The following is a 21,613-nucleotide window of genomic DNA, read 5'->3' as shown; positions in this document are numbered from 1 at the left end:
TTTTCGGGTATCGATTCAGCATCCCATGAACAGATTCCATCTCCTTCAACAACCTCCTACTTAAACCGGAAGTGGTCGATTTTTACCACTTCCTGTTTCAACAGTAATAGTCATAACCCAGAAACGATAACAGCTAGCGTCAAACGGTTCTCAGAAATCGATTCAAGGTGTGAAGGAAACAAAACACTTCGACTTCTGTATTTCCACTAAAACCGGAAGTGGTAGAAATTCACTACTACTTCCGGTTTCAATATTGATTTTCATTGACAAAACTGTAAGAGTTATCGACAAGCAGTTTTCAGAAATCCATTCAGCATCCTAAGAATATGTCCTATCTCCTTCACCAATCTTAAGTTAAACTTGAAGCTATACAAATCGGCCACTTCCGGTTTCAACAGTATTTGTCGTAACTCAAAAACGGTAAGAGATATCGACAAGAGGTTTCTGAGAATCGATTCATAGTTCCAAGAATAGGTACAATCTCCTTCACCAATCTTCTATTTAAACCGGAAGTGGTAGACATCAACTACTTCCGGTCTCTACTATTTCCAGTTTTACTATGTAATTGGTATAGTTTGGAAGTTTACCGTAGTTTCACACTGTGGAACGATACTCACTTGTTTCTTCTTTGCAGCTTTGATTCTGAAACTTTCATATTTGAGACAGCGTGGAAATGTGACATGAAATGGCGTCCCAAGCGGCTATCGAATTGTTAACTTGGAACATTTTCTTCAATGGGCATTAACACTTCAAGATAACCATAGAAGAATATGCACTGGCGGTAAATTGGATTTTATAAAAGAACGGCGACTAGGACTTGTTAGTTATTTGTACTTCAAATGTCGAGCATGCAACCGGGAAGTTAGCCATTCTACTGAGAAATTGGACTCAAAAACGAAAGTGTCAACTGTTAATACGTCAGCAGTTTGGGCCGCGGTATCTATTGGAAGTGGTTACTCTCACCTAGAAGAATTCCTCAGCATTTTAGATATTGCATGCATGAGCAAGACTATGTTCACTATCATTGAAGAGAAACTTGAATCTGTTATTTATTTATTTTTTTTTTGTTCTATATTTATCCAGACACATGCACACAAACCAATCAGACAGCATCGTATTGTGCGTGTGCGTTTAAAATTAGATGTATTGTATATGTTAACCTATAGCGAGTGACAAAATCTACTATCTCATTTTGATAAAGTATCTGTAAATAAAATGAGTTCATGTGGTTAAAATAAAGAATGTACTACAAGTGTCACTAGTGTGAGAAAATTCGTATATTTTGACGAAAACAGGAAAAAGGTCTTCAATGTTTATGAAGGGATTAATGATTTGGGGGTATGTTCATTCGCTACTATGACTCAACCTTACTGAAAGTGATGAATAAATCTTAGTTTTTCCTTTCCGCCCGAGTCGAGCGGCAAGTTTAGTTCTCTGCCTCGCTGAAGTTGTTCCAATCAGGTGACTAATAAACAGCGGTACAACCCAAACCTTTTCTCATCTCTCTCCCTCTTTCTTTTTTTCTTTCTTTTCATTCTGCGAATTCCTGGAAAGGGTAGTTGTCACTTGTCAGCTCACCATTTCCGCAAAATAACATAGTACAGATGTCAGTTTGTGATCTTTGGGAAAGATTATAGAAAAAATATTGGAATCAATCTAGGACAAATTTACCCTTTGAAAGCGAGGTCAAAACCCTTTCAGAAATAATTGAAAGATAATTACATGAATAATTCTTGAGGGAAATATGATCAAGTGAAATGGTATGTGGATAAAATTCCTAGGCCCTGTTTTTTTAAAAAATCACTTTCGTTCTTTGTTGCCTGTCCACATGGCCACTTCTATATTATCTAGATCTATAACTTTTTTTTTAAAAATTTTTCACTCACATATGTCTGGTGACAATACAATATTATAAATTACCGTATACTCATGTGTAATATCTGCATCTCCCTTTTCCTGGAAGTGCAGAAGGAAGAAAATATAGATCCATGTAATGTTCACACTAGCATTTCCTAATTTTAGTTTTTTTTCTAATAAATGAATTTCGCAAGGCGCCTGAACGCTGTGGGATTCTACCTAGGTATCATGTGCATAAGTACACCCGTATAAGATCAAATTCGTGTGAAATATCTTGTGCAAACTTTCATTGTGAGTTCGAACAGAAGAGAACCAAGTTTGATAAAGCTGGGTAACGGCTAATGCAACATTTTATACTCTTGTAACTAAATGATGTTGGCTTATTTTAAAATTGAGCATGATTTAGTAGTAAATTTATTTTGCATTATACAAATTTGTTTAAATTACGTAATACCTGTGAAAACCTTGTTGACCAGGCCCGCAACCAGCCACTGAAGTTTGGGGGACATAAATATGCTAGGGGGGCAATCGTAACAATTCTAGGTCTCTGTATCAATATCATACGGATGCATTATGGTTTGAGGGGCTAAAAAAATTTAGGAAGGAACCAGGCCCCCTAACCCTCGCCGTAGTTGCGGGCCTGTTGACGACTATGTAAGTAGATTCCTCAATACTTTATTTCGCAAAATAAACATTACTTTATTTCGCAAAAAAATATTCTTCACTACGTTATATAAAATTTGGATAACTGGACGGGTCAGTGTGCGAATTGAATATTTTTCCCAGGGCAGATGAATTTCACTTATATACGCACCCAGCCATCACACACGTAAGAGAGGGGAAAAGTTATCCCTGTCTGGGGTTGTATTCGGACCTCCCGAAATGGTTTGGACCCCTCCCAAAATAAATTCCTACGTACGTCTCTGAGGCAAATACAGATATTAGCAAATACAGATACTTTATCTTTAGGGGTGATATGAAAGGCTATGCATTTTTCTCTGTATCCAACGATGAATTATGGCAACAACCATTCAAACTATTGAGACAGATCAACGTGAAGCTTCCATCACAGCAAGCATATATTCTATAGCAGGCACGTATCCAGGCAGGGGCGGACTGGCAACCATAGGGCCCACCCTGCTAAACTGAAATGAGGGCCCACTGTATAAAAATGTAAAAAAATGTACTTGGCATTCTTCATATGTATTACATATAAAAGTCCATCTTCGAACCCATAAATAGTATCCCATATATTCATACAAAAGCAAAACATTAATTACAAAAAATCTGAAGTAGGAACATTTTAATAGTAACTCATACAGTATGTAATTGGCATTATCATTTTTTATTGTAAACACACAATACCGGAATTGGTGCTTTCAGTTATTTCTATAGTGCTATTGTTTTTTTATGTAATGAATTTAAACCATTTATTTAAACAAATGAATGTCATGTTTTAGAAAACCCAAAATATATAAATGTGCAATAAGTAAAAACTAATCTCAAGTGAACTTTGAAACACTAACTAATCAAAGCACTGACAGTAATAATGTAAGTTTCTTTCCTCATAAATCAGTTCTAATATCAAATTGGTTGAAATTTTCTACTGAATTGCATACTGTAACCTAATATAATATAATAGACCCTATTAATATGAATGCCAGAAATGTATCCTAATATTAATATCTTCATTATGCCCCAGTTACACTCACAATTTCAAATATCTACCTAATTCTCTGGAGCTAGATACAAGATCGTCAATCACTTTGTCGTAATCAAACGTATATGATCTTTCTATGTATAAAAGAATAAAGTCTTCCAACAAATCTTGTCCAAGCGATGAACGCAACCGTTTTTGATCACTTTCATAATCGAGAAACGGCGCATAAGAAAGTTGACCCGAGCCGACCCGTGACTAGAGCAGCCCTGACCCTAGCGTAGGTGACCTGACCCGATCCGTGTCTCGAGCAGGCTTGACTCGACCCCTGACCCATGAAAGCCTGATCTGACCTGTTTCAAAGCACTACGCGGCAGCAAACAGTTCAGTTAATTTCGTGTTCGCCTGTTAAAGTTGTGTAATTTTAAGTAAAAATAACCATAAAACATAAGCTACAATTGACTGAAATCATCCAAAGACGTGGTGTATATATTATAATTTATAAACACCTTAGACAGAAAAACAAAATAAATACCTGGCAACTGTCCTGCAGTACTCGAATGAGTCACATCACGTTCATTTGTTTTTTGGGCTTCACAGATTCAAATAGCCTACGTTGTTTCGGGTCAGATGCAGCTTTTTGTAAATCACATCTTCGTTTGTGTTCTCGCTTTTTAGCACCACTTTTACATTTTTTCTTTACAGTAATCTTACAATTACTCCTACCATCCATACTGACACAACCACATCTGTCTTCCACGACAAACGACACGTAACTGGCGTTCCAATAATTGAATTGCTGCTATCGGATTTGTTCTTCGATGTAATATACAAATAAAACACGAGCCGAGGGCAGCAACTTCATAGTAATTGTTTGAGATTTGTATAAAACAATCGTTGATAGTGGCGACTAATTTATTTTCGCTTTCCCGCACTGAAAAAACAACAACAACAACAACAACGAAGCCTGATCCGATTTCTTTCTTCGAAGCTTGGTCTGAGGACAATGCAGTTCAAAAGCGTTCCGGCTCCACCTCCACTTTCCACAATAATATCTACGAAAGTATTGTTTCTTTAAAACATCGCCACTCGCCGGCTTGTAAAAGGTCCGGAGTAGGCAATGGTATCCAAATACAATAACAGCCTGAAATCTACTGTGTTTCTTATATTTAAAAAAATTAGTAGTTAACGTGCTCGTTTTTAACAGTTGCTGTATCACAAACCCCGCAATGTTTTAGGGCATGATTGTCTCATAGACGGAACCTTTTCAATTCGATAAACGTGAAGAAGAATAAGGTCTGTTCATGAAAGTTTAACTTTGTCTTTTTTATGCAAAACACAAGTTTGCGGGATACCCTGCGATATTTATGATACTAGTAGGTTTAATTGAGCACATCTTTTTAAAATTGGTGGAGGGGGCCCACCAGTTTGGGGGGCCCACCCTGCATTTGCAGGGTAGCATGGTGGGCCAGTCCGCCCCTGTATCCAGGGGGGACCTGGGGGCTCATGTCCCCTCCGAAACTGAAGCACGTTTTTAATAAACATACTTTTATGTTTTTGAGATTCTTTTGTTTCAAATTACTTCGAGTCTGTCAAAATTTTGGGCAATGTGTTGTCGTCTTCCTTTAAGTCCAAGAACATACCGTGATGCCATTGCCCCTTCGTGGAATAAAAAAAAAAAAAAAAAAAAAAAAGAACACTTTTAAATAGGATTAAAATTTCGTTTCTGTTCTGTTTACAACTTTAAATGTAATAGAACTATACACTCAGTGTTTTCTTGTTATTCTTGTTATATGCTATCGCAGACAGTTTCCTTATCCAGTTACATATCTCTCGGAAATATTTGACTTTCTTTGTGCCACAATACAGTTCCTTCAAACTAAACTGGTTCTTATAATGAAAAGTAAGGAAAAGTTTAAGCAAGAATAGAACTCTTGCATTATATTATTATTATTTTGAAAACAAATTGATATTTTAAAACAGAATTAGGTGCTTACGAGACTTCCCCTTGTCACCCCCTCCCCCCGCGAGAAGAAAACCTGGATAAGTGCTTAATATATAGTGATTAAATTCCTATCAAATCAAATAAGTTCTCATGTATCTGAACTTGATACATGGATACATGTATTCAAACTACAGACCAGGAGAGCATAACATGTTCTAAAAGATAAAATTTTGAGATGACCAATTTCACATCACATCACATCAGGATTGTGAAGACAAGGGACGTACGCAGGGAGTGGGTCCGGACCCCCCAATATCCCGACATTTTTGTAAATTTAGTCTAATTTTAGGGGCAAATTTACAAAGTTTAATATAATTTAGCCTCAAATTGTATTTGAACCCGCCCAAAAGCTTTCGACCCCTCCCGAAATAAATTCCGGCGTACGTCTCTGGTGAAGACTATATCTGAATTCGGTTTTTCGTAATAAATAATATAAACAAAATTTTATATAGGCATATTTAACATTACTGTACTCTTTTGAATAACAGTTTCATGATTTGTTAAGATTGTTTTCTGATTTATAAGATATTATATTAGATTCAGCTAAAAACATTCCACAATATTTTAAACGTTATAATATATGTGGCAACAGTAGCGTAACTTGAAGCCTCAGAGTCCCCATAGTCCTTGGTTATGTGCCCCCTGGGCCGCAAGGCTTGTGGGGGCGCAATTTACGCCTATGTGTGGCATATACTTTTGGGAAATAAACTATTCAATAAAATGATTCTGACAAGTATTCAGTGACATAAATAGAAAATATTTTGTCCAGCAGAATAAGTGGCGTAACAAGATGAAAGACCAAGAGGGGTGCCCCTCCCTCAATTCTGATAGAGTTTGAGGGGCGTCAAAGGTACATAAGATTCATTTTGCAGCCCTCAATAAAACAAAAAGGAGGCAATATTACAAACAAAGAAAATAAGTATATTAGTTATTTCTTTTGTCGGCGCTGACTGACTACGGTCCGCCTTCGGTAGAATCTTTTTGTACATAAAGTAGTTACTATATAAATTTTCTTTGTACCGTATATGTGAAATGAACCCTCCAAACATAATGTATAAATAAACATGAATAAAAGAATAAATAATGCTATGTAATATTGCAGTCACAGGAGATGTAAACATAATTATGCCTTACTCCCTTTATCTATCTGTTAGGGAAGCGTAATAAAATAGGTTTCCCCCGACATTTTAAACTTCGTTACTCGGCTGAGTAGTGTTTTCTTGTTTTCTCAAAATCAGCTAAACGGAACGTTTTCCTTGTTTAAAAAGTAGTATTACTGTTTTATTACAAACAGTAATAGTTTTTAAAACTATGTTGAGGAATAAGAGCTCAAGATTTAAAATTATCGCACTTTTCCGTACGGTAATCGGGTTTGGATGTACATCTGTGGACAGCCAAATTACTGTACAATTTCCATCTCTAAATCGAACAAAATCTGTTTTTAAATACTTTAGTATTTTATTTCGTAACAGAAGAAAAGACTTGATGGGTTGAAAATATATAAATATTGGGAACAGAAGGAAGAAGTTAAAGGGTTACTTACAAAAATAAAAATAAAGTGTATTAGCACGATATTGCGCTCATTAGTACGCGTTTTCGTGCACAGAGAAATAATAATAATAATAATAATAATAATAATAATAATAATAATAATAATAATAATAATAATAATAATAATAATAATAATAATAATAATAATAAAACGTATCAGATACTCCATAGAAACACATTATGTACCAAGCAATACAGAACAAGTAATCATTTCATTTCCTCCTTTTCTCTGCAGGTATTTATAAAATGTATTTAATTTACTGGTATTTCGTATTCTGAAAATGTACAAGAATGAAGATAAAACAAGAAATTTCCATTTATCACAAACTTTCAATACTTTTTTTTCCTTTTTCTGAGACTTCAAGGGGGTCCGAATAATGATGAGAATCTTGAAAATATTTTCATTATTTCGGTCACTGGTTCTTAACAATGGCTTAACGCCCCCACAGGCGTTTTCCTTTCTAAACGAGGCTTGGAACAAAAAGGGGCGATTGGAGGGTGTTTGAGATTTCATGACATGTTATAGACTGTTTTCTTATTATTAGACGAAAACTATGACTTATTTTACCAATACACACAAACATACACGTATAAATATACAAAAGAATTGTGTATATATAAAACAATTATGTTCTTTATGTTCATTATTTGTCAACTGATTTGACTGTATTTAACACTTTTTCATTATTGAGATGGCAACATCGAATTAAACAACAAACATTTTCACACACGTTTTTGCGAGCGGAGGCAAGACCGACTGCGATGCTAACTCCATCTCTGGACGGAGAAATAAAACTCGTGAAAGTCCTTGACTGTTAATCAATATTCGTAGTTAGAGGGAAATTTCCCTAATCTCGGGAAATTTCGCAGGTAAATTTGACAAAAAGGGAATTTTTCGATAAAATGTAAAAAAATCCAAGGAAATTCTCGTGCTGACTGATTGACCAACATAAATACTTAAATTTCTCTTTGTTCTTCAGAAATAAATTAATACAACAGTATAGTTTGTGTGTGAGGGTATGTTTTTAAAGTAGTATAATTTGCACTAATTCGTGGTTAGGTGCATGTGTTTTCTTAAAAAAAAAAAAAGTGAAGGAAAAATAAATTTAAAAAAAAAAATAGAAACGAAAAGCAAATGAATAAAATAAATGTGGTTGGCCCTTCCTTTACGATAGCTAAATTAATTTTATCACATAATTTCTGTTATAGGAATTGGATATTCAAGAAACTAGGGAAAATTTGATAAGAAAAGGGAGAAATTTTAAGTCAGTTGAGAGAAAGTTTCTTAAGGAAATCTACGAACACTGCACACAATGTCATTTGACAGTTGAAACTAGTACATGTGTCGAAAGTGTTGGAATACCTATAATTAGACAAAGTATTGTGCCGTGGAGTTAAGTGAAGCGCCGCGAAAACTGCGCTATATTTTACAATTTCATTTCGATGACTACGTAAATGCTGGACAGGCCCGTTAAGAAATCTGTGCTGTTCATGTGCAAGATGCGTTAGCAACAGTCAAAAGATGGTTCAATAGCTTTCGTTCTGGAAATTTCGATGTTCAAGATATTCCTCACTGTGGGCGACCAATCACAACAAAAATGGATGATTTTCTGGCAAAAGTCGAGCAAGCCCGACATATAAGTAGTCATGACACCAACAATGCAGTGTTAAACCATTTGGGAAAAGCTGACTACAAAGAGAAGCTTGATGTTTGGGTGCCACATGATCTAAATTAAAAATATTTATTCGGTCGAATTTCTACCTGCGAAGCTCTACGAAAACGTAACGAAATCGAACCATTTCTGAAGTACTTGAACACAAGGATGTAAAATGGATAAATTACGTTACATCTATACATTCACATAATACAAGACAAGCTACGGATGTTTATGTCTCGCAACAAAATTATAGCTCAACTAGAAATAGTGTGTACCCTATGTGTACAAGATCGTATAATCACTTACCCCACATTTTAAAAATATTAAGAACATAAAGGTGTTTAAAAATGTGTTAAAATTTCTTGTAGATAAAGCTTATTATAGCGTTTCTGAATATGTAGAGTGTAATTATTAAACTTAGTAGGCCTATATATTTTGCTACTACTATTTTGTTATCGATTATAAACTAATTTTCTTTTAGTGTTTTATTTTACTTTTTACTATTATCTTTGTCTGCTATTTGATGTATTATTTTCTGGCGAGTCCTATGTACTTGGTCTTCTGCAACCTCTATGTACAGAAAGCATGAAACTAAACTAAACTAAACTAAACTACAACAATAATGAGCTAAAAAGATAGTAGTTGAAGGCTAATGACTGTAGGAAGGACCATGTTGACGACCAGCAAGGTTGTGCTGCTGTGCATTTAGTAGACTGGAAGGACATCTGGCATCACGAGCTGCTGACACCGCACAGTGGGACAAAACAAATAAGTAAATAAATAAAATTCAATTTTTGCAACTTTTTCCCCGGGCTAATTAGCTACCAATAGACCCTATGAGTGTTGGTTATCACCTGAAATCATCAGACCTCGAGTTTCAAAGAGTTAGGTTAATAGCAAGACAGTGGGAAGTCATTACACTATGTGAATGTGTAGGGAAATTCTTAAAAGTATAGTAAGTGACACATTTCATCTGCCATCTTCAAAAACACAATAATAACTCAACCACTAAAAGGTTTGCAGCGAAGTAATTCTGGAAGGCTGAACATCAGAATGATTTCAAGGGGGAATCCTGTAGAGCTACGAGTTTCCCTCCCAGTGCCGTATCTCTTATCGTGCTCAATGTAGGCTACAGTACATTTCCACAATACCACTTTTCATACCACGTGAATTGAAAGGCACCACGGAGGAAAAAGAAGAAAAAACAACTGAAATAATTACTGTCACAGAACATGCGTCCGAAACTACTCTGCCAATGAAGTTAAATCAAAATCTAGAAATGACAATAGTGTAATGTTTCAAACAGATATTATATATAAATTCGGTTTATTAGCTACGGGCACGAATTAACTTGTGTTCATATTTTTTAAAGTAAAAAAAAATATATATATATTGTTATATGCTTTCAAGATGGTATTCCTTACCGATTTTTTATTTTTTATTTATTTTTTTAAACTATAACGAGAATGGCGAAGCTACTGATCACTTTTTAGTAGAAAAATGCCAGATTCACATTATTTTCCGTAATTTTAAAGTTAAAAGAAAAGCAAAGGCAATATCAAAATTTAGGCCTTATACTGAAAAACTATTGCGAAAAAGCTGGTTACATCTTTTGATATATTATTTATCTTAAATCACTTGTCAATTATAGCAATCATCGCCAACAATAACCACAGAAAAATGTAATATCTATTTTGCACTGGAAAAACAAAACGACGGTGCCTCCCCTTCGGTACGTTTTCCTTATTGGTACTGCCTAGAAAATTCTTTGACAAACTGTCAAAGGGAAAATATTAAACCAATCACACTGCATATATGATTTCCTCAGCGGATCATACATATACCTATTTCTTCATGCTTTATACAATAGAACTGTTACGTAATTCTCTCTTTCCTGTTCTGGCTTTTCTTTTACGCACATTTCTGAGAAATGATTCACTACAAAAGAAACCACACATAAAACACTGACTAAACATTATACTGTTTACGAAGCAAAAAGACTATGATTGTAACCGACACAAGGAATGTGTATTATGGTTGCTTACCTAATGCGCTTTAGAATAATGTCGTCCACAGTTATCTGCTTCCAAGCTCCGTTAAGGTAATCACGACAAATTCGAAACGCTTTCTCTCGCATTTCGAGGTTCTGGTCTGACATCTACGAAAAACAAAACGTTTTATATATTATTACATGATAGAAATATACATATATTAGCTCATAACAAGAGTAATGAATCATAGATTAACAAACAGAAAATTGTGTTTTAATAGCGAAATTTGAATTTCAATCACCCACCCTCGGAAAGAATTCTTCTAAGGATTCCCCTACAAAAATTACTCTTCACTTTCCAAATTATTCTTAGCATTCCATACGAGATGATTCGCCTTTTTCGTGTTCGGTTTTAACAAAGAATCTAAAAATCTGACATGAAACTAAACAAGAGTGTCATTTGGCACTGCAGAAGTGACAATTTGTCCCTTGTGTTTTATTATACAGGGTGGTAGGTAACTCCACTGAAAATTTTGGGAGGCGATTCCTTATATGAAATGAAAGAAAAAAAGTTCTTATAAACATAGGTCGAAAAACGTCTCATTTCAGAGTTATGAACCGCCGAAAATACATAAAAATATAGGCCTATGTCCGAACTGAAGTGTTATATGCAAGATTACGTTATATATATATATATATATATATATATATATATATATATATATATATATATATATATATATATATATATATATATATATATATATATATATATAAACTCTGATAGCTCGCTTATTTCGTATACTTTGGGGGAAAGCGACTTTGTGCCCATCATACCTATACAATAATGGGAAACTTGATAACTTCATGTAATCTTACGCATTTGCAAGATTTAATAAGAAGTTCTACATAAGCAATCATAAATACAATGGGATATACATCAATTTAAAAGAAATTTCGTGCTCCGAAGTTCATTTCATGGCCGACCCGATCAAGATTATTGTGAGGTACGCGCTCGACTATTTAATTAACTCTTCAATCATGCAATACCATTCTTCTGCCCATTCTCGTTGTACAGGTTTTCAGGATTACGCAGATGGAATGTTGAATGTTGAAGTAGTGAAACTCGCAGTTCTGAAATTTAAATTTATAATCTAAAAATTCTGATTTTCTCTCATAAATGTTTGTACTGAATGCAATTTCGAAGAAAAGTCGTGGAATTCATTTACATCGGACATAGAATGGGGAACAGGTGTTACAGAACACCAACAAAAACCAGTGAAGTTCGAACATTGTGGCAAAACCAATGCTAAAATTGCAGGGATTATGAAAGTGTATAAAAGCATAGTAGTACGCAGTTGGCTAAGATTCGGGAAGCGAGATGCATAAAAAAGAAAAAAAAGAAAAAAATGGCAGATATGGACGAAAAATGAAATCCTCTCCTAGAAAAAAGTGCATTGTGGCCGTTGTGTCTTGTAGATAGGTTTTAGTAATCACAAGATCTTGCAACGAGTTGGTGAGAAACATTTGGTGTCAATGTTTGTTCACGTACAGTGAGAAAAATTGAAATCCATGGATTTGCGTTCACACGTACCAAGGCATGTGCAGTGGACCAAGTCTCACAGGGACTGGACTAGTGACCAATGGCGCGAAGTACTGTTCAGTGATAAGATAAAAATCAGTATTTATGGAAATGATTCACGTAAAGGGTGTATCGTGCACTTAGTCTTGGATGTACTGTTAAAACCTCGAATTACTCTACAGATGTCATGATTTGCAATTTTTTTTTTTTTTTTTTAAGTGGGGTCGGTAGAATCCATTTTTGTGAAACATACAAAATGATCCTTCAGACTAAAATTAAACCTTTCGGAAGAGATTTCTTAAACGATGAACCCGTTCTTTTTTCACGACGATTCTGTTCTTTGCCACCCCAGAGATATAAATGATTATATTCTGTTCTTATGGCATGCTGCATCACTTCCTTGGCCCGGTAATTCGCCGGAATTAAACCCTATTGAAAATTTATGGAATGATTTGAAGTTTCGCGCAAGGACAACTACAACAAGTAGTCAGTTAATTTAAGCATAAAAGACGTCTGGCAACATCGTATTCAAATAGAGACACTACTAAATTCAGTGAACTCGATGTCAAAATGGTGCAATCTAGTTATCAAATTGCACTGATATCCAATTATCACGTAAAATCATTCTTGTACAGCGGGGAACACTTCTAAATGGTACACCTTAGCCGTAAATCTCCATATGGCTGTACCATTTAGAAGTGTCCCCCGCTGTACAAATCTACGTAATTTTACCTTCCGTTAATAACGACAGTAATATTTTGCAAAGTATCACCCATTGTTGCAGATATGAGTAACTTCTGTAACTCAATTTGCATTCTGCATAAAATTTCCTTTAAATTTACGTATATTTCTGTGTATGTTTATGCTTACTTATGTCGAAAGTTCTTAAGAAACCTTGTAAATGCACAGAATTATATGGAATTGCTATTCTTTTCCATTACTATATATATATATATATGAGGGTCTTTCTGCAAGTTTTCGGCCTGACACCAAAATATCACCTTTCATGGGACATAGTGCCACTTATGATAGAAATAATTTATTAGTTTCAACTGTCTACCTGCGTCAGTTCGTTAGAAGCAGTCATTTGAATCAGCTGCTGTGCGCTGAGCTCGCATGCTGCATGACAATACTTAAGTCCACATGAGGTTGTTCGCAAGGATGCAGTGAAAAATCTGGGCTGTAAGATGAATGCTGAATCTCCTTGAAGCCAGACTTTTACTGTAGACTTGACAATACTAGCCATGTGGGCTGGAGCACCGTCATGCAGACTCCAAGCCTCAACGCACAGCGGCTGACTCAAATGACTGCCTCGAACGAACTGACGCAGCTAAACACTTGAAATTGATACATTTGTCAGATAAAGGACATACAGAGTGATTCAAAACAACACCGACAACGTTTCGGAGGTAATTCCTGAAACCAAGATAAGACAATAGAATAGCCCAGGTGCAGAAACCCGTCATTTGGGAATTATAGATTGCCTAAAACATGAAAAAAATAACCTTAAAGGTCCATAGCTCTAATGCTATGGGATCTACCGTAGTCGAATATTGTTAAGACTTTACTTAGGAACTAATATGTACGCTATCCAAAAATACACGTTTCAGAATCCTGCGGTACTTACGCAACAATTTTTATAGAGGGAGTTTGGCTACGGGCATATAAATTGGAAGTACTTACAATTACCTCTATAAAAATTATTGCGGAAGTACGTAGGATTCTGAAACATGGGTATTTGGATAGAGCACATACTAGTTTCTAAGCGAAGTCTTGACCCGACCACGGTAGGTCCCATAGTATTGGACTATGGACCTTTAAAGTTCATTTTATTTTCACACTTTCGGCAGTCTATAACTCCGAAACGATGGGACTTCTGCACCTAGATTGGTTTATACTTTTTGTCTTATATTGGTGTCAGGAATAATATCTCGAACGTTGTCTGTGTTGTTTTGAAACAACCTGTCTCTATGTGTCTACAAAGTTAGCAATGTGAAAATAAAAGTACGTGACAGTGACGGAGAACGTCTGTTAAATACTACGTATCATAATATTACTTTATCTGAAAAGCACTGTCATCAGTCATTATAATGAACCACCGCTAATAAAAATTTGTTACTAGTAGCGACATCTCCTGTATAATTTCTATATTTCGGAAGAAATACAGAATTCTCACGCATCAGAACTTTATATTGTATTGCTTCTTGTATTTGAATCCAATGACAAGTATAGGGGCCCACTAAAACTGTGCTGCTTTCTTCTAATTTTATAGCCTGGTATATTTTTCAAAAATTCATGCAGGATAACAAAAAGCTCATAATATATCATCTACATTTTTAATTAATTGGTGACTCGTAGTTTTATGCCACATTCCAGGATTAAATTTTGAGCTCAAACTAAAATAAATAAATATAATAGCTTTCCTTCCATCAGTAGGTAAATCCATATCGGTAGATCGGTAAGAGTAATAATCGGTACGAAAGGATTGTATAAATCGTGATATCTGCGATCTACACAGTATTTGGTTAACTGTACCTTCGACAGCAGTGTTGCCAACGGGACGGAGATATCTCCAATTCTTGTCTCACGGGCAACACTAGCAGAAGCTTGAATTCATGATTTGCTTGGGGAATGCAAGATTGTCCATCGACATCAGTTCGACGTTTATCACTAATATACATTTTATAATATTGATTATATATATCACACTCAGAAGGAAGCAATTGCCTTTCCTTTCCCCTCCCCTAAATGACATCCCTGGATAGCATCTCTGTCTGTATCTAATAATCTGATCCAACTCCAGGTTAGCTTCTACCTCTCTTATTATTTGTTTCAAAATATACCATGTATGGATATTCTCTGATTAGAATTTTGCTCTTCAGTCCCTCCAATGTCTCATTCTAAAGCCATGCACATTTCTCTCCTTAATGTCAGTTCATGCATGTTATTATAATAATTAATGTGGCCATTGAGAAAATACGTTAAAAATAAATGATTCAAATCCATTCAACCTTCTTCTGACGATCTGAATACAACTAACCAGACCATGATACACAGCAAAAATGCTTCAAGCACCCTCCACAGAGAAGCGAACAGGGATAATAACACATCACAAGCAAACGTGCTATCACACGGCTACTCAAAATATAGTCAAGTGTACATAAAGCAAAACAAATAATATAGATAAGTCGGAACACCTTGCTACTACTGAATTTTACCAGTATTTAACATTATGGTAATTATTAGTTTTTTTTTTTTTTTTTTTTTTTTTAAGTTGTATATTAAAACTAGCAAAGTTATCGTGTAAATTGCATGCAACATAAGAACAACAAGAATCAGTTTCTTAGTTATTGTTTCTTGTTTAGGAGTGTATAATCATTAGCTTCACACAAACATATACAGGATGACCCATAAGTCAAGGTATTTAAAATTAATACATTTCTATTTTTGTATGTACTATTTATCAAGTGCTTTTGCCGTTCTTAAATTTGGCATTATTAATATTATGCATTTTTGTTATCTTTTTTTTTTTAACTCTTTCGGTGCTTCTATGTGGTCTTTTGGATGCCCTCGAGATTACAATCTACAAAGCCTACTGAAAATCCAGCTTGATCAGTTTTATTATTATTATTATTATTATTATTATTATTATTATTATTATTATTATTATTATTATTATTATTATTATTACAAGATTTCATCCAATCTGTCTCCTTTGAAACTTCGATTCGTACATATCTAACAATTACTTTTTGTGTGTGTGTTTATTTTCAATTTTGCATGTATGCTATTTCCGGAGAAAAACAATACTAACTGCATTGATTACAATCCAAATTTTACCATAATTACGTCAAAATAAGTTTCTTTTCAGATGTTAACGCGAGCATTTTTCATCTCCAACTAAAAGTGTTCCTGAAAGTTTTGTTTCAATTGTCCTCGTACGGATAACAAACAAACCTCTACTTTTAGATTTTGAAAAATGCTTTTATACTACTTAATAAGCAGCGATTAAAAATTTTAAACTGCTTTAAACAGCATTATTTTTATTGAAAAAGATATAAGAGGGTACATATCCTTCCCTAATATTGGGCACCTGCACAGGAGCAGACAGAATATATTAAATGTGCGACACTCAATATTTATGTTTCTTCTAATGTTTACTCCAGTGAGTGATATTATGTATGCAAAATGAAAGGGAAAACACGATGAAACATGTTTACGAAAAACAAAATACAGATATACATTCATAAGATAAGGCAGAGAATGCCTACTACGTCAAGTATTACATCTTACAAAAATGCAGCCAAGAGCATTACTCGAAACGTTTCCCTATGCCGAGTGCATCAATGCATTTTAGTGTTTCGTATGAAGTAACAGTGCCGAATATTTTTGCTGATTTTCTATCGGTTAATGTATCATTTATCGTGAAAATATATTTTCTGTGCAGATGGCACTACTGTCGCATAACGAGATGAGTCCAGTAATCAATACCAGACGAATATGCGGCAGAGACAATGGGTCGAATATACCTTATGTATGCACACAGAGACACACAGAGCTATCACTGAAAATAATAAACGACTCCCACATACCAGAAACTTTTGTTTTAAGTACTTGCATGACCACTGCAGCATGCTTAGTTCAACTCACCAGTTACACTGTCCTTTATTAAATAGAAAACTGGTTTATGTCACTCAACTTCTACAACTTTACGCTATTTTTCACCAACACATGGATCAACGAACATAATTAAAATTACTACATAGTCACATCTTGACTGCAGATTAAAGATGTACTTTCTCCACAACCTTCTCCGGGCAACACAAAAATATCAACACAATGCCCAGAAAACAGACCACCCGGGATATGAAACACACATACACATGCGCAGATTTCTGTCGATATTTTGTAATTGAGAATATGAGAAAAGGGACTGCCAGTGAACTTGATCGTTCTTTTACAGTTGTTAGGACGCTGCCAACAACCTCTGACCTCAAAAATATACAATCTTGTCACTAGGCTTTAATATCGTCAATTTCTCTATATATAAGCAAACACTAATATTAATTTGAATTTCATCCTAGCTGGTAAGTGAACTTCTGCGAACCAAAGTTCATTTATTAAAAAATAAAAATTGTGGAAGAACAATTGCAGAAAGAAATTGTACACCACTTTTTCAGTTAATTCGAGAAACAAATTCCATATATATATAATGATTCATTCAAAGCCAGATATTAAGTTTGTTTTTTCTTTATTCTTCAAAAAAAAAAAAGAAAGAAAAAGAAAAAGAAAAAAGAAAGAAAAAATGTTTTCTTGCCACTCATCAACAAAATGCAATTATTGAGTTGATTTTGAGTTTAACGTCCCGTTCAGCAGCGAGGCTATATGACACATGGACCTACCTATTAACGTGGAATCCGAACCACATGAGCTCCCACCAAAAATCAAACCCGGGTCTCCTGCGTCAAAGGTGCGTACACTAACCGCTTAGCCACGAAGGAGCTCTCAGAATGCAATTGTTTATAAGATTTTTCTGCATTGTGCAAAGGGCATAATTATATAATATAATATACTATCTATATATATAAAAGAGAACGTACAAATCCTTTGTTAGCTCATCACGCTAATACGGCTGAACCAATTTCTTTCATTTTTGGGGGGTTATTAAGATTTGGACCCTAGATGGTTTTTATCATATCACTTTAATTTTCAATTACCAGTGTCTTGAGATAATTGACCATTCAAGTGTCCATAACGTACAAATCCTTTGTTAGCTCATCATAGCTAAAACTAACCGTATTTATATGCAACCCACATGACCGTGTCACTCGGCGGGTTAACATAAATGACAGGCGATATAATGTTAACATTTACTCCAATCTTCTATGGTTTTTATCATATCACTTGAAAGCGAAAAAGTAAAAATTATCTAAGTAACAAAGTTTATTGCGTTCCAGGGTGACCCCAGCGAAGCGGGGTGAACGCTGCTAGTATAATATATAACGTTCAGTTTTCAGCACTAGAACCATCTAAACATACATTATTTTTGATCTTGGAATGTTATCCGGATAAATTATACAGCGTTTAACTATTCTTGATGAATTAGTCCTAGAAGCGACAGTCCTATTAGAGACAGGAACTGTTATCTGTCCTATGAGCGACCGATTCATTTAGATTGAGATAATGGAAGATGATATGATTCCCTCTCGTAAAGTATTAGGGACGGTACCGAGACCGAGATCGAGACGGACTTTTATATACCGAGACGAGACCGAGACGGACCTCTATAAATCGAGACGAGACCTTGGTCAGTCTCGAAAGTCTCGGTCTCGTCTCGAATATTTACAGCTATTCCGCCTTTCCTCAAAATTTGTTTCCTGCTGTGCGAGATAATATGAGAACGGTTGACTGATGTACAGCGGCGTATTTAGGGGGTAGGTGTTGGGCTCAAGCCCCTCCCGAAATAAATTTGTGATCATTTTTTCGCATTGCACGTACAACAAAAAAGTTTCTTACCCGTTCCTCAAGCTTCTTTCGAAACAAAATCCACTGCTGTTGTAGCTATCTTCTCTCTCTCTCTCTCTATATATATATATATATATATATATATATATATATATATATATATATACAGGCGCGGATCCAGAATATGATTAAGGCAGGGGCTAAACCATACTTTGCCTCTTTATCCAGTGTAAAGCAGGATTGAAGTTCATTTTATTCGGTATACCTGAGCGTTAATGGGGGATATGGCCCCTATAGTCCTTCCCTTGGATCCACGCATATATATATATATATATTTAAAATGCTGAAAATTTGAACCATGTTGTGTGAAATATTGAAGGGAAAATTTTTCTAGATACTCTGCAATATCAGTAAATAAACAAGCAGTGTTGCCAACGCAAAATAAAGTTGTATTTTCTCAAATTACACTGTGTAAGGTATTACCTATTTCTAATTTAGGTATTAAATAAAACCACAACACCGCATATATTATTCAGTGTAACAAAGGACAATACAGTATCACCAACATTAACATTTTGGAGATCTCTAATAACTCAAATGGCATAGACGGTGCAGTGCGCATCATTTGTATCTTAGCGTCAAATTCTATGATCATGGTATAATGTATTTCGAATGAATGAAGTATTAAAGTTACAAGAAATGAAAATTTTAACTTTTTCTAAAGACTTTACTTCGAAAACGTGCTGACGTATCACGTCTCATCATGTAGATGCTTCCAAAAGACTTAAGTGATCATAATGTCATTTACAATTGTTATTTCAAACGGTTTCAGAGATACCAAACACATGGATAGTGATTGTTATACTGCTTAAAATAACGTATTTGCGTTAAGATTTTATAATGATTGTTGCTTTAGTTTGCTTCTATAACATTACAACAATAGTTTTTGGTAGTTTTAATTACAAGTAGCAGTTCCATTATTTTAAGTAGTGTTGCCAACTTAAATAAATTGCTAATCTAAATATAGTGCAAATAACGTAACTAAGCTGCAAAATATTTTAAAATTATTCGTAATTTGTTTTATGGTGCAAGAATGTTTTCAAAAGACGATGTTTTTCGTAGTCTTTATAATGTTAATGTTAATGTCAAAGTTTTGGTTCCAGCAATACATGTAAATGCAAATTGTAACTGAAATTAAATGTAACTGATAACTTTTCAGTAACCCTAGTTGTTCTCCTAAGCCTGTAAGTTGTTGTAATCCTGATGTACACAAAACCATGGTTAATTAAAAGTTCTAATTACACCCTAGTTACATTTCACTTGTTTTAGTTTGACCACCGACCACCTCAAAATCGATCCATACCATATAGCTGTATGCAGTTATTCAAGGACTAACAGTTAGTAGTAGGCCTACACATTGTGTTGATTTTTGGTTTGGTTTGTTTAAGTTTAACGTCCCACGATTATGCTAGGGCGTCTAAAGGAGACGTGGAGCTAATGATTATAATGGAATCAGAACCACTTCGGTCGTTCAACTGTACTCCCACCGGAAATCGAATTCGGGAGCACGCGAACCGAAGTCAAGCCGCTAGCCACTAGACAAAATGGAGTCCTCATATTGTGTTGATTTAAATCATTGAGTCAGTGTTGTCAGATTCGAAGATCAAAAACTAGCGTGTCTGTGCTTCAAAAGTAGCGCATTTGAACTATTTGTAAGACAAATATAGTAGAAATGAATTATTTGGCAACTAATGACTGGTACTAATGAAATGATTTTTAATATGGACTGGAAAATGTGCTGGACATATTGCAAGAAATTATGATTGATGAACAAAAACAATTCTAGACAGGATACCACGAGATAAAAACAGCCTAGAAAACGTCCTTGTACAAGAAGGTTTGACGAAATCAAGAACAACTAGGGAGTAACCTAAGAAAGAATTGCTCAAGATAAATAGTTGTAGAGAAGACTTGGAAAGACCTTCATCCAGCAGTGGGTTGATAATGATTGATTATGATTATGGTTATGATTTTATTATATCTGGATTTCAGAGATAAACTAAACCAAGTTATAATTTCATAATTTTACAGGAGAAGCGGAAAACCGGTTCCTTAAGTAAGACCTATAGTACTGTTTTTCAAACTATACTTAGTAGTTACAAAGTAATACGATGCTTTTAGACTTATATTATTACACCACTAGAAATAACATAGTCTCTTAAAAAAGTATTCTTAAATCAATTTCGACCAAAAAGTGACTTAGCATAGTCTGTCTACCTCTAAAGTTTATATATATATGAACTTTTACTGGGTAAGGTAGGGTAAAAGCGGATCCAAAATTTAACGAAATTCTTACAGCGAAAAAAAAATATTTTTGACTTCATATTGCAGCAAAACTACGAAAATTAATACAAAAGAAAACTAGAAAGTTAAGAATCACCCGTATTGCCGGGACAGAGAAAATAGATACATAGCTCGAATTACCTGTGCATGTTTCGCAAGTAATTTTCAATCAATATAAAATTTCAACATAATGAACGCACGATTAGTTTTCTCAAAGATCACATGCACCGCTGAGAGCTCAGGAATAAGGTTAATCTATGTTACGGCACTGGATATATGCTTATGTAATACATTACGACCTTATGAACTTGTATAAGAAACAAAATGTACTTAAAGTGAGACGCGAACTATACGAAACATAAGACTTTGAATCTAACTTGTTTGGTGATCCAACCCGAAACCACAGATAGCAAAGATGAGTGTCGTAGCTCCCACCACAAGATTAAAGAAGTTCCTGTTTTAAAGTGCCAATTAAACACTGAGATGTGAAACGGTAATAAACCAT

At 34.8% G+C, this 21,613-nt stretch overlaps 1 protein-coding gene across 6 annotated transcripts in view; it reads right to left on the bottom strand.

The window, feature by feature from the left end:
- Window positions 1–21,613, bottom strand: part of LOC145662680 (choline/ethanolamine kinase-like) — a 139,123-nt gene that overhangs the window by 79,463 nt on the left and 38,047 nt on the right. For 2 of the 6 annotated variants that reach the window (XM_081728503.1, XM_081728505.1), the window contains exon 2: window positions 10,774–10,886. In XM_081728503.1, the coding sequence (XP_081584629.1) occupies window positions 10,774–10,886 (113 nt within the window). Of the gene's footprint in view, window positions 1–10,773; window positions 10,887–16,892; window positions 17,200–21,613 lie in introns of those variants that run through there. The other 4 variants (XR_014127080.1, XR_014127079.1, XM_081728502.1 and 1 more) reach the window with 4 other exon arrangements.

The sequence above is a fragment of the Thermobia domestica genome, chromosome 10, assembly GCF_964235325.1.
Source record: "Thermobia domestica chromosome 10, izTheDome1.hap1.1, whole genome shotgun sequence".
NCBI lineage: Eukaryota > Metazoa > Arthropoda > Insecta > Zygentoma > Lepismatidae > Thermobia > Thermobia domestica.
Note: the sequence above shows the minus strand (reverse complement) of the source record. Positions and strands in the feature narration are given on the sequence as shown.